The following is a 13,389-nucleotide window of genomic DNA, read 5'->3' on the forward strand; positions in this document are numbered from 1 at the left end:
ATGATGCTGAGCTCCCCACATCAGCTCTCTCCCTCGTCGTCGTCAACACACCGGAGTGGTATCTCACGCCATGCTTCATACCTTGCTCCTACCACCAAAATGAAGCCTTACATTGCCATTCCTGTCCTCGCAGCGCTCGTCCACCGCGCCTGGTCGCGCAAGTCGCTCACCCCGTTGGGCATCATCGTCGCGGCGCTGACAGCTATCGCGCATGCCATCCACCCGTGGTCAGCTCCGCTAGCCTTGCTGGTGGTATTCTACCTCGGCGGAACCAAAGTGACCAAGGTACGCTTCATGCGGCATTCCTTGAACCGACCCACTCGCTGACCCTCCAGGTAAAACACGACATCAAAGCGCGCCTCACGCTGTCCGCAACAGGCTCCGAGGGCGGCGAAGGCCAACGCACCCACATCCAAGTCCTGGCCAACTCCATCGTCGCGACCGTCCTCATCCTCGCCCACGCGTATGTTGTCGCCATGAACCCGACGCTGAACCTCGCCGCGTGTTTCTCAAACGGCCGACGCGCCGCGGATCTGTTGGTCGTGGGCATCGTAGCGTATGTCCAGATTCAATTGTGCGTTTACGGTCGAGATGCTAACCGGAATGGATATGCAGCAACTACGCCGCCGTCGCCGCCGACACCTTCTCCTCCGAACTGGGAATCCTCTCCAAGTCGAAACCGCGGCTAATCACCTCCCCGACGCTGCGGGTCGTCCCGCCCGGCACGAACGGCGGCGTCACCGCCACGGGTCTGCTGGCCGGGATGCTTGGCGCGTTCATTGTGGCGGTGACATCTGCTGTTCTCGTCCCGTTTTGTGCGGAGGGCGGGGCCGTCGCGGATCGGGCGAAGTGGATGGTTGCGTTTACCCTGTGGGGCACGTTGGGGAGCGTGCTGGATAGCGTGCTGGGTGGGTTGTTACAGGCGAGCGTTGTGGACAAGCGGACGGGCAAGGTGATTGAAGGCAGTGGCGGGGCGAAGGTCCTGATTCATCCGGCTGCGCGGCCGGGCGGCACGACCGGTCTCGGTGTTGCGGGCTTGCATGCGGAGGAGGTGCGCCAGCGCAGAGGGGAGAAGGATGTCCCCGGGGCTGGCGATGCGAAAGACGAAAGTCTGGAGAGTCGGCGGGTGGAAAGTGGGCGGGACCTGCTGGATAATAATGCGGTGAATGTGCTGATGGCGTTGATCATGAGCGTTGGGGCGATGGGAGTTGCGAGCTACGTCTGGGGTGTTTCTTTCTGATTTATTCCGAAGGATGGAGTAGTTATATTAGATGTGCATATGAATGCTTGTTATGGGATTTATGCTAATGACTGAACACAGGATGGTTTTGAATTGGATGCTAGCAGGGAAATCACAACTTTTGCAACCTCTTCCACATGCGCACTCGCTCACGCTTCAGAAACTCCATCGTGACCAGCTTTCCCTTGATTCTCTGGCGGATCACCTCCCACTCCTCCGCCGGGACCAGGAACTCGTACGCCTGTTCTGGGAAGATCTTCGTCGGACGCGAGCGTGGCGCCAACTCGGTAGGATACATGCGGAACCGAAACTGCATGTGCTGGAGACTGGACGTCTGCTGGTTGACGTCCGCCTTATTCGGCACTGGTTTCGCTTTGGAAGATCGACGCGGGGCCTCGGGTCGGCGTCTCATCTCCCCCTGCTTCCGTTTCCTGGGGTTGTTGTACTCTCCAGATACCTTTGTCCTAGGCGGGCATCGCCGACCATCCCGATCCCCATACTTGACTCCCCGCCGGAGAATATAGAGGTACTCGTCGATGTCGTGTCCCTCCGGCAGTCCACGAAGCCCATCTTCCGCTAACGCCGTGCGAAAGCATTCCCGTGCCTGTGCGAGATCGTTTCGGAACCAGGCAATGTGGCCGAGCCAGTAATGGCATCGAGCGACGTGCTTAGGGTCTCGCGGGGTGGGCGCGTTAGTGGCCGTGTGTAAAGCGCGGCGGACCAGCTGTTCGGCTTTGGAGTCTTCGGCTTGCGAGAGGGCGATGGATGCGCGAAGGAGGAGCATGGTGGTTTCTTGGGCGTTTAAGTAGCTGGTGAGGGTGTCGATGGAGTGTTTGGTATGCTGTGGGATTGACCCCGCGGTGATTCTGGAGTTGGGTGAAGTTGATGCCATGGTGTTTGTGTCCTCCACAGTCTTGAGGTTGAAGAAGTAGATGGTCTATTGGTGATGCATGCATGTTTATATACTATGTCAGTTACTACAAAGGCTGGGAAGCTCCTTAGGACGTGTTTGTGTCGTGTGCAAGAGAGAAATGCCGTGATAGTGTAGATAAAGACCGATAAAGGAAGATGCCGATTGATTAGATTGATAGACATTGATGCAAACCCGACAAACACATCTGATCAAATGCAAACGTGCAAATGTAACAAACGCCGCGAACGGAACAAACAGCCGGCAAACACACCCACCAACGTCATCGAGGATGCGCTCCCCGCTTGTCTCGACCTTCTCTCCCAATGATTAGATGATTCTCCACGGCCAAACTGAACGGATCGGTGACGGACGGCCTGGTGTGCGTCATACCTGGCATCTCACTGGCGGATGTCAATGGTCGTTGGCCCTGACATGCAGCTGCTCGGTGGGCTGACTGCTCTGAGTGGACACCATGTCTGACATAGATGGAGCCGTATACGATCCTCCCCAGCAGATGGTTGGGAACCCAGGGCCTGGATCCCGTCCGAGCGTCTGATGCTCTGTCTTGACTGGGGACTTGTCCGGCGGACCTCATGTGGAGATGTTTGCACACAGGGAGTCATACCCTCTTACAACATGGCGGTTCTCTGTGTCCAGGCACCGTCTGACGGAGATAGGCCAGCCGAGGGAAGGGACTCCATCTCGCTTTCCGCGATCTTCCAGCTCCTTCGCACCCTGCAGGCTCCTGCGAGTCATTCAAATATCTTCGGATTCGATACTACCCTGTCTTTTCTCTCATCTCCTCTTTACCCCTCTTTGATCATCCTAAGGGGCCCGGCCATATTTGCTTTTTGCGGTCCTCAAAATCAGGCCCTTGCGTACCTATACACATAGAATTCACGGCATACATTTTTCATCAACCCATCTGTCTTCCCTCGGTGCCAGTCGCCTTGTCTCGCACTACTTTAATTCTGGGTTCTGTATACTACCGCTACCGACATATTACGGTCATAGACTTGTTTCCAACTTCACAATGTCTCCAATTGCCTGTTCGACTGACGCCGTCGATATTGTCGATATCCGTCAGAATGACGTGGAGTTTTCGCTGGTCAATGAGATCTACGCCGGGATCGATCCTCCCGCGGGTACCAAACGCTCCATGCCCACGATGCTCCTGTACAATGCCGAAGGCCTCAAACTTTTCGAAGAAATCACCTATCTTGACGAGTATTATCTCACCAATGCGGAGATTGAGGTGCTGCAGACTCATGCCAAGCGCATCGCCGAGCGCGTGCCGCACAATGCGCAACTACTCGAGCTAGGGAGCGGGTACATTGAATCCCCAAGTAAAAATAACAAACACAATGCTAACCGGTGTAGGAATCTGCGAAAGATCAAGATCCTTCTAGATGAACTGGATCGCACGGGTAAAAGTGTGGACTACTACGCTCTAGACCTATCACTCTCAGAGCTGCAGCGTACATTCGCGGAGGTCTCAGTCGACGACTTTAATTATGTTGGACTGCATGGCCTACATGGCACGTATGACGACGCCTTGGCCTGGCTGAAAGATCCGCAGAACCGCAAACGTCCCACGGTTATTCTGACCCTGGGATCGTCAATTGGCAACTTCGACCGGTCCGCAGCAGCTGAGTTCCTTACGCAGTATAGCAAACTTCTTGGTCCGTCTGATATGCTGGTGGTCGGATTGGACGGCTGTAAAGAACCAGAGAGAGTACACAAGGCCTACAACGATTCTCAGGGGATCACTCGGCGATTTTATGAGAACGGGTTGCACCATGCCAATACCGTTCTGGGATACGAGGCCTTCAAGCCCGACGAATGGGAGGTAATCACTGGGTATGATTCTATCAAGGGGTGTCACCAGGCGGCGTACTCGCCGCGGACGGACGTGACCATCAACGGAATTTTCCTGCCGAAGGGTGAGAGGTTCGGTTTTGAGGAAGCGTACAAATACAGTCCGGAGGAGCGGGACCAGCTCTGGCGGAGCGCCGGTTTGATACATTGCGCAGAGTTTGGTAACAGTTCTGGGGATTACCGTACGTTTTTATCCGCCCTGAACGGGCTTATGACGTCGGATGGCGTTATATGCGCTTCTCTTGGATAATGGCCCGCTGACTTATAAAGATATCCATACGCTGTCGTCTGCCAGTCTGGACTTCCCGATTAAAACACCCCAGTACGCTGCAAGCGCAATTCCCAGTTTGGAGGACTTTCAATCCCTATGGACTTCATGGGATATCGCAACCAAGGGGATGGTGCCGCGTGATGAGCTCTTGTCGAAGCCAATAAAGCTGCGTAACGCACTTATTTTCTACCTAGGACACATTCCGACATTTTGCGGTGCGTCCCCCGACCATCTCAAAAACGAACTACACTAACAGGAAAAGATATTCATCTGACTCGTGCTCTCGGCGAGAAGCCGACTGATCCCAAGTCTTACCAGCTAATTTTCGAACGGGGAATCGATCCTGACGTGGATGACCCCGAGAAGTGTCATTCGCACAGCGAGATACCCGACGAATGGCCTTCCCTTGACGATATCCTCGACTACCAGGAAAGGGTTCGAAACCGAGTGAAATCTGTCCTCCAGAGGGACGACCTCGAACAAAACAGGGTCCTAGGTGAAGCGCTATGGATCGGGTTTGAGCACGAAGCGATGCACCTAGAGACCTTTTTGTACATGCTCATCCAGAGCGAACGGACACTTCCGCCACCGGGCGTCAACACCCCAGACTTTAAAGACATGTTCCTCCATGCGAGGAAGAACGCGAAACAGAATGAATGGTTTACCATTCCTGAACAGACTCTATCAATTGGGCTGGATGGAGCCGATGGTCCATCAGTGCCGCAGACCTCGTTTGGATGGGATAACGAAAAACCAAGTCGCACCACGACTGTGCCAGCATTCGAGGCTCAGGCACGCCCGATAACAAACGGCGAGTATGCCAAATACTTACAGGCAAACCAGCTCCGCCACAGGCCTGCTTCCTGGATCCTCGTCCATGGGAACGAAGATTACACAATTCCCGCGGGAATCGACCGGAACAGTCCGCAGGCTACGAAAGACTTCCTATCAAACTTTGCTGTCCGCACGGTCTTTGGTCCAGTTCCACTTGAGCTGGCCCAGGACTGGCCAGTGATGACCGCCTACGACAATTTAGTCAAGTACGCCCAATGGCTGGACTGTCGCTTACCCACCTTTGAGGAAGCGAAAAGCATCTACGTACACGCTGCGAAACTGAAGGACGCTACTCAAATAGCGAACGGCAATGGGTAAGCTGGAACGTATTCTCCGACTGAGCCAAATGCTGACAGCAACGCAGTGACGCTCATACGAACGGAAACGGATACTCCAAGATCAATCCGAGCCGTCCTCGGAGCCCGGATCACCAACCGGTACAGCCGCCGTCTCGGGCCTCCTTGCCAGTGTTCCTTGACCTTGACGACTGCAACGTCGGGTTTAAGCACTGGCATCCGACCCCCGTCATCCAGAACGGCGATCGACTCGCTGGTCATGGTGAGCTGGGGGGTGTCTGGGAGTGGACCAGCACGCCGCTGGCGCCGCACGATGGCTTCCACGCCATGGAAATATACCCCGGATACACATGTAAGTTGGATGGCTTTTTCAAAGGGGTATGCGGGCTAACTTGTGATAGCGGATTTCTTTGATGGAAAACATAATGTCATTCTTGGTGGCTCCTGGGCTACTCATCCGCGAATCGCAGGACGTACTACATTGTAGGTATCTCTATAAGTATGATTTTGGGATCTGTACTGACTGATCTGGATAGTGTCAACTGGTACCAGCGAAACTATCCATATACTTGGGCTGGAGCACGTCTCGTTCGGGATCTTTGAGTCTGTTAAATATTGCTATTACTTCTGCTAGCTAATACGATTACGCTATCATTATGTAGCGGTGTTGATAAAACAGGAGGGTGTCTGGACTTTGTAATGTGACTGAATCCGATTACCAAATGGTCTTCGTCATGTGTAGACTACTCCTGTAAGGCTAATACAGCCAATCTTGCAAACAGTCTCTTATTCAACAACTCCAGTAAACTAAAGAAATCAAGATGGCGGGGATATCTCGAGCATGCAAGCTGTCTTCAATGACTTCAAGGGGCGTAACTATCGAAAAACGAAACGATGCGACATGATGGTTGGGGAACACAGCTGATCCAGAATGGAAGGAGCCTAAGCGCTCGTGTCGAAAAAAAGCCTCGTGCAAGTGGAATGCGATGTGCATCAAGCAGACGAATAAACAACGGGGCACCAGGATATGCACTTCGTCAACGTCAACAGGGCGACGGGGTACCATCTTTGCACGGAAGGGTCATCCAGATCCCAACCTGTATTCAGTCGTGGCTCCTGGCGATCTTCCGTGCTCTGGCCCGGTCTTGTATGACCCGACACCGCTTGAACAGCGCCAACATAGCCTCGTAGTTCTGATCGCCGCGGGCATACCCCATGGACCGGCTGAGGTCGAGAACCACAAGGTTCTGGCAGGTCGACAGCTCCAGCAGAACGTCCTCCCACCTGCCGTCGGAAAGATTCACATCATCCAGCACCATGTGCGTCACGGTGCGCTTGAAGCTCGCGATCGTGTACGCCAGTGACTCTCCTGATATAGTCACACCCTCGAGCGTCAGGCATTTGAGGGGCGCTTTGTGGTGGATCAAGAGGCGAGGGGTGTTGTACAGCCGCGTGTAGCGCCTCAGCCGCACAGTCTCAAGGTTCGCGCCGTACTGCAGGAGCTCGCACACAGCGTCGTCTTTGTGCTCGTACTGCTGGTCGAAGATGAGGCTGATCGAGTGAAGGTTTGCGACCCACGGGGCTATTCCACGGTTGGGGTTGGCGTCGTCGTCGTTGCCCGCGGGCTGCGTGAGTTTGAGACGTTCCGGGAATCTGACGTCGAGTTCTGTGAGGGTTGGCGGCGGGGACAGGGTGAAGGCTGTCATGACGCTTTGTAGGATGTCTGGTCTTGCAGCGGTGGAGCTGTAGTAACCACCCCAGTGGGGAGGACAGGTCACGGCAAGTTGTTTCAGGCGTGGGAAGAGCTTGAGGCAGCGCTCGATGCAATCCATGGCGGCTTGCGCGGTCGTCTCATCCCACTGGCTCTTGGAGAAGAGGTAGACGGAAAGATCCAGTTTGAGATGCAGGGTCTCGACGTAGTTGACGAACGGTGTTTTGCAGATTTCCTCGAGCTTGTCTGGATTGCTGGGTGTCAAGGTGAATCGGAAGGTGTTGCAGACAAGGGCTGAAGCACTCTTGTGAAAGGGTCGGACTAGACGGAGGTTCTTGAGGAAGGCTCGAGAGCCGGCGTGGTAGGATATGATCTGGAGATGTTAGTTATAGGTATGGGATGTCGGTTGTAGTTGTATTTGGCGACACGTACCTGATCGATGACCTCCACAGGGAGGGACTCTATCCCACTAGGCTTGTTCGGTTTGCTCGGCGTCATGGTTTATTCTTACTGATCAAAGGATGAGCGTGAGAGGGAAATGTAATGGATGTTCGCTATCTGAACTGCAAGCTGTAACCAAGTGGGCACAACCAGACTGGTTGCTTGCGCCTGGCGGAGAAGATTTCCGTTTGAAGATGGGAAGCAGAAGAGAAGAAGGAGATATGGATATGGATAAAGGGTCATAATGACAAGATGTTGGTACCTTGGTTCAAGTAGATCGACCCTCCTTCTTAGTGAATGGCTTTCCTCCCCGACTGTCAATCAGCTCAGCCTCCTCATTCACAGTGGTGGTGAATGTAGATGTTCCAGGGAGGCCTGTATGTTCGCAGGAAAGGAAGCATGCCCTAGTCTTTCATATTATTCACGGCCCCTAGCATAGAAATTATCATAGACGAGCTATACCATGATGTAGTAGTAACAGAACCCATGTTTCAAATTCTATACCAGTGACGTAGTCAGTTGTGTACTTCTGTACTGCACGTAGACACTATGATACTATCTCAAGCAGCTCATCCTGAAAAGCCCGCGCATCTTGAATAAGCCTGACAACCTTCTCCGCGACTTCCCCAGCAGATCTTTCACCTACAAAGAAGAAATGGTTCCCAGACACAGGCACACACAGCCGCGCTGGAGCGGAATGGACATGACGCAGCAGCTGTTCCCACTTGGGAGTGCCCTGTATCTTCGATAATGCCTCTTTCTGGATCATTGTCTCCAGCTTGTAGGTAAGCAGAAACCCCCAGCTGGCCTGGTCCACCAGCGCATGGCTCGCATCGAGGATGCTAATCGGGTATAGAGCTGTGATGAACGGGAAGTTCGCAACATCAAACACCTTCGTCTCCTCTTCGTGTGGCACTTCGTCCTGGACAAAGGAGCTCTTCCCATCGTACTTCAGACCCATCCCGATGAGGTTGATGGGTGTCCGACCGATGTACTCGCGACGGTAAACATCTGGAGGAATTATCTCGTGACCTCCGTTAAGACCTTCCATCTCCTGTATCTGCCGATAAAAGGCGTCTAGACGCGACGGAACAAGGAAGTATCCGGCGCGGCTGCAGACAATCCCCGGTGACAGCAGCCGGATGCTCGAGATGCCAGGAGTTGCCGCAAAACTGATATACTGGCAGACCTCTAATCCCTGCTCTTTGGCCGAAATTTTGAATGGGACGACCATGCGGCCACCCATGCTCCACGATATAAGGATAATGGACCGGGACGGGAGGTCATTGTCTTCGATCACGTTTTTGGTTGTCATAGCAGCCTGTCGGCCCCAGTCTTGAATTCTGAAGCCCGACGCTGTAGCCGGCATTATCTCAGGATCTGTTTCAGTAGGATATGATAGTGACAGGACCCCGAATCCCAGTCGACTCAGGTGGTATGCTAGGAAATGCTTCGGGTTGGACCCTTTGTGCCCTCCGTAGAAGATTCGCCCTAGGTGCATACCACCCGGGATGCAAACTATCAGAGGCTTAGCAGTTTCGCTGACGTCCAGGTTGATGCCTTGCTGGTAGTGATATACCGTCGGAAAACCGGCAATGGTGATGAGAACCTCCCCGGCATAAAGCGGGGTTGTTCCAGGTGCGTGTGCCGGGTCCATATTGTTGATATAGGCGTATTGCATTGTTAAAGCCGCAAGGACTGGCTTTACTGTATGAATCTGAGATCGTAGATTGGGGGGATGTACTCTCAAAGATATGTCCCGGCCAGGATGTAGATATAAGATCTCCGCACTCACGTGGAGCTCTGATTCCACGGCAGGGCTCAATTGACGCTAACACCAGATCTTGGTAAAACAATAGATGGGAATATTACTATCTGACCGGTCTACTTTATAAACTAGTGGTGCTCATCAGGTGCTCCATCCCTGTCTATTTACCTTCCTCGACAGCCTCTCCCGTGCCAAGTGCAGAGTATTCCTTTTCACACCATGACAATCATCCCTTCATCCAACGGCTTTGTGACCAGCTGGAGCCTGCCGCATTCTTCAATACAAAAGCCGCCCCCATGTCTCCTCTTAAACAACCACAAGAGCCCATCGTACCTCTGCCATCGTGTCGAGTCTTGCTCGTCTCGAAACACTCCGTTGTGGTCAGAACCGATGCGTTGGGTATGGTAGAACGCGGGCTGTATGGATTCATATCCAGGCGTATCAGCCAGTTGAGGCGTTCAGATAGCTGAAAATACCTGGTCGGTGTAGAAGAAACATGTAGATACACGCCTGACTCCACCTGTGTGCTGGTAGGTCTCCCATCGGCGTGATATATACTCCAGTATCCTTGAGTCAAGCGCAGTTGATCCCAAGATCAACGGGGGATCTATAGACCTGCATCAGGGAAATGAATCGAGCTCCTGTCGCTAGGTAGAACGCGGTTGGCGCGTACATCGTCCTCGCATGTACGCCGAGACCAAGTAGCACACATATGGCCTTCGATCAAATATAGCGGAACATGTTATTGCGTACACTCCGCTTCATGGTGCTAGGTTTGCCATCTTCATACTCAATACCGGAGGCACCGCCTCCGCCAGACATTTGCTCAAGCTTCTCGCGGAGCTCTTCGTCGGCTTGTGCAACAGTTTTGGATTGCTTTGACTTCTGAGTTTGATCACTTTGTGCGTCTGGTTTCTGTTCTGGGTCTTTCTTCGGACTTGTATCTAGGCTCTGTCAGCTTCTGCTTTGGTAGAGAAGATACTCGGCACCGACCTTTGTTGGTATGCAGCAACCATGGCGTCGAACCTAGCATGCGGCGTTGTATGAGCCCATTCTGAGGGTATGCCAAAAGTATTTTAGAGTATGGTAGCGATGCTCGCAATATCTTCATATCTGAATGATTTCAAGGAATAAGTGAGAAAGTTGTATGAGATCAAAATAACCATGAGCAATGACGAAAGGCATCTGGAATAGTCACATGACACTGCCAATCTCACGTGACCCTCCCCGCTATCTCCGAACGTAACCAAATCAACGCCTCCTTCCTCTTGAGCCTCACCTCTCACTACCGACTATCTATCTGACTCCATCACCATGAGCGCCCAAGCATACTACGAGCTCTACCGCGGGAGCAGGTATGAGTTTATCCAGATACAGACGGACGGTTCTGGCAGAAAGTCCTCGTCACTAACGACAGCAGTCTCGGCCTCTCCTTGACCGACACCCTGGATGATCTGATCAACGATGGCCGCATCGAGCCGCAGCTGGCGATGAAGATTCTCTCCACCTTCGACAAGGTGATAACCGAGGTGCTCGCGGAGAAAGTGCGAGCCCGGTTGACCTTCAAGGTTAGATACAGACCTTCCTTACCTCGTTCCAAAGGGGAAGGACGCAGGCTTGCTCACATGGGTGAATGATTAACAGGGCCATCTGGATACCTACCGCTTCTGCGACGAAGTGTGGACATTCCTCATCAAGGATGTCAACTTCAAACTGGATAATCAGACGATGGTTACGGCGGATAAGGTGAAGATCGTGAGCTGCAATAGCAAGCGGCCTGGCGAAGCGTAAGGAGGGACAGAGTCATTGTCGATCACCTTTTCTTGCGGCGTTATCATCGGACGACAGTGAGGGTTGGCGTTTGGATGGCTTGATTTGTGAGTTGCACAGCTCACGGCACTTTTGGCGTTGGGTCGCATTACATGCACATATCATTTCGTGGTTCAAATATACTGGTACAATTCAGAGTGGATACACCCTTTATCACGATCCGTCCTCCCATGACTACTAACTAGAGGTCATAAAATGAGTCACGCCGTTGAGGAACAACATAAGACAGGCCAATAACCTGCCCAAAGACAAAATTATTGGACTATCTGGGGATGCCGGCATGCGCCCTGACAGGCCGAATTCAGCGCAGATCTTCAACGACAATAAAAAAGAAAAACATACAACAGCAGGGATTCGCTGGTGGTCACCCACCCAACTACTAACCTGCCGGCGTGTGGCTTAAGTACGGCTGAGCGGACGGGAAGCCCTGTTTTCCACACCCTATGGTCGTATGTGGTTGTTTCTTCTGGCAGCTGGTATACTTGGTAAACAATCTAACTGTGGACATTATGGTCAACCTTGTGCAGAAGCTTCAGACCCCGTGACAGCGACGATACTCATCTCATTGCATTCAATCTGGTCAGCAGAAACCAAGAAGTCCCGAACAGTGAGCGCCAGCCCCTGCTCGCTTAAGATGTCCTCGTCTTCCCCAAGTACTCCTCGGAACAGAGGTCCATTCAGTCCTCCATCCAGCTCCCCAGAGCTTCCCATCTGTCTGCACGAAGGCCAAGAAGCGGTATTGGTTATCCTCCCGAGGCGAAGGCGCATTCGAAGATCCACGCGCTGCCACATCCAATTGCGCCTCTTCCAGAAAGCTGGAGTCATAAGTAATTGCGCTCGCTCAGTGGGCCCGAGTGGAATCGCTTGTTGACGGAGTACGTCTAGTGCTGTACCAGGCCGTACGTATCGACTGTCCTCCAAGTTGAAGGCTATGTGCAGAAGAGCCATCAGGCCACAAGCATGGCCGATAGTCTGTTTCATCCATATGACTGGTTCATTAGGACCTGAACCTTTGTGCTCCGGTATGGTTGGCACAACTGCTGAGCGGGCAGCTCGATAAAGAGGCCCGTACGCGAGGATGATAAGGGCTGGACAAGGTCGGAGGTAGGACTCCTGAAGGAATTCCGGAGTGGTGGAGATCATATCATGGAACTCCAAACCCCCTGAGATCTAAAGATTCTCGCAGAGACGGCCCAGGACATCAGGATTGTTCTCTCAAGACAATTATCGGTCCTGCCTCTTCTCTAAAGGGGACGAAACGTAGCGAGTGGGATGAAAGTCTTGACGCCGTCAATGATCTCTGCCCGAGGTGCTTGCATTTGGAAGGGTTTAATGTGATGAAATTCTGAGAATATCACTAGTAGTTTAACAAAAATGATTTGCTGTCTGCATCCTGGAGAAAGTAGGAAAGGCGCCGTAGGCGAAGTGGATTGTCCCCGCTTTTATACCTAAGGTACCTTAATGTGATCCGCGGGTATGCCGGAGTAGATGGCCCCACTTTCTCTTGTCGAAGGAGTATGGATATCATGGAATTAACAAGGTGGTTGTTCTTATATGTGCTTAAGGGGCTGACTCTGATGACTATTCAATTCTGAGATCACTACATGCAAACAGTGCAAATGTTTGTTTAGCGTGTCATTTTCCCGCGCTGGACAGGCAGGGCATTTCCATGTCGTCCAGAACTTTGTTTTATTGCCCATGACAGTGCATTCTTTGCCCGGAGTGATGGACGAGGCATACCTTCCGCAATGGGGCCAGCTACCCGTCGAGCAGTACTTGATCGTGAGTGTTTTGCGTCACTATTGTTGTTTCCCCTGGTAAGAGAAGGCCGAGCGTGGCTAATATCTTATAATGAAGAAACACTGGGATCACTCCTCATCTGAGCCCACTGGAGACCAGCGTCTCCGACTGATCCACCGGTTCTTAGATCTAGATGAGATTCCGGGGGAACTAGACCCTACTTATTATGCCTTGGAGACTTACAAAACACTGTTACGTTTCCCTACGGTCTATGAAATTGATACTATCCTCCGCCCCTGGCGCTCCGATAACCTACAGAAGATAGCATGGAGGATTTGGGGGAGTTATAATAGTTAGCTGGTTTTGTTGCGTACTTACTATAATCTCGATAACAATGATAAGATTATAGAATTAATAGGGTCTGATGAGCTTGACGAGGAGGATATAGCCTGGTGGGTCTTTCTTGA

At 52.5% G+C, this 13,389-nt stretch overlaps 6 protein-coding genes across 6 annotated transcripts; 2 read left to right on the plus strand and 4 right to left on the minus strand.

Annotated features, from left to right (window-relative positions):
- Positions 1–1,352: 1,352 nt before the first annotated feature.
- Positions 1,353–2,132, minus strand: ATEG_02435 (uncharacterized protein; the record flags this gene model as incomplete). The annotated part of the gene is made up of 1 exon (XM_001211613.1): positions 1,353–2,132. One exon carries the CDS (start codon positions 2,130–2,132, stop codon positions 1,353–1,355), a length of 780 nt encoding a protein of 259 aa, XP_001211613.1.
- A 1,054-nt stretch (positions 2,133–3,186) lies between these two features.
- ATEG_02436 (DUF323 domain protein) lies at positions 3,187–6,035 on the plus strand (the record flags this gene model as incomplete). Its single annotated transcript, XM_001211614.1, has 7 exons — positions 3,187–3,482; positions 3,534–4,213; positions 4,302–4,517; positions 4,565–5,450; positions 5,501–5,784; positions 5,834–5,915; positions 5,969–6,035. The coding sequence occupies 7 exons, from the start codon at positions 3,187–3,189 to the stop codon at positions 6,033–6,035; spliced, it is 2,511 nt and encodes an 836-aa protein (XP_001211614.1).
- A 500-nt stretch (positions 6,036–6,535) lies between these two features.
- Positions 6,536–7,641, minus strand: ATEG_02437 (uncharacterized protein; the record flags this gene model as incomplete). The annotated part of the gene is made up of 2 exons (XM_001211615.1): positions 6,536–7,516; positions 7,576–7,641. 2 exons carry the CDS (start codon positions 7,639–7,641, stop codon positions 6,536–6,538), a joined length of 1,047 nt encoding a protein of 348 aa, XP_001211615.1.
- A 512-nt stretch (positions 7,642–8,153) lies between these two features.
- ATEG_02438 (thioesterase domain protein) lies at positions 8,154–9,241 on the minus strand (the record flags this gene model as incomplete). The annotated part of the gene is made up of 2 exons (XM_001211616.1): positions 8,154–8,175; positions 8,265–9,241. 2 exons carry the CDS (start codon positions 9,239–9,241, stop codon positions 8,154–8,156), a joined length of 999 nt encoding a protein of 332 aa, XP_001211616.1.
- A 1,425-nt stretch (positions 9,242–10,666) lies between these two features.
- Positions 10,667–11,143, plus strand: ATEG_02439 (transcription initiation factor IIA subunit gamma; the record flags this gene model as incomplete). Its single annotated transcript, XM_001211617.1, has 3 exons — positions 10,667–10,707; positions 10,773–10,920; positions 10,997–11,143. The coding sequence occupies 3 exons, from the start codon at positions 10,667–10,669 to the stop codon at positions 11,141–11,143; spliced, it is 336 nt and encodes a 111-aa protein (XP_001211617.1).
- A 552-nt stretch (positions 11,144–11,695) lies between these two features.
- On the minus strand, positions 11,696–12,130 carry ATEG_02440 (uncharacterized protein; the record flags this gene model as incomplete). Its single annotated transcript, XM_001211618.1, has 1 exon — positions 11,696–12,130. The coding sequence occupies one exon, from the start codon at positions 12,128–12,130 to the stop codon at positions 11,696–11,698; it is 435 nt and encodes a 144-aa protein (XP_001211618.1).
- Positions 12,131–13,389: the final 1,259 nt, after the last annotated feature.

Source organism: Aspergillus terreus, genomic scaffold (genome assembly GCF_000149615.1).
Source record: "Aspergillus terreus NIH2624 scaffold_3 genomic scaffold, whole genome shotgun sequence".
NCBI classification, from domain to species: Eukaryota; Fungi; Ascomycota; class Eurotiomycetes; order Eurotiales; family Aspergillaceae; genus Aspergillus; species Aspergillus terreus.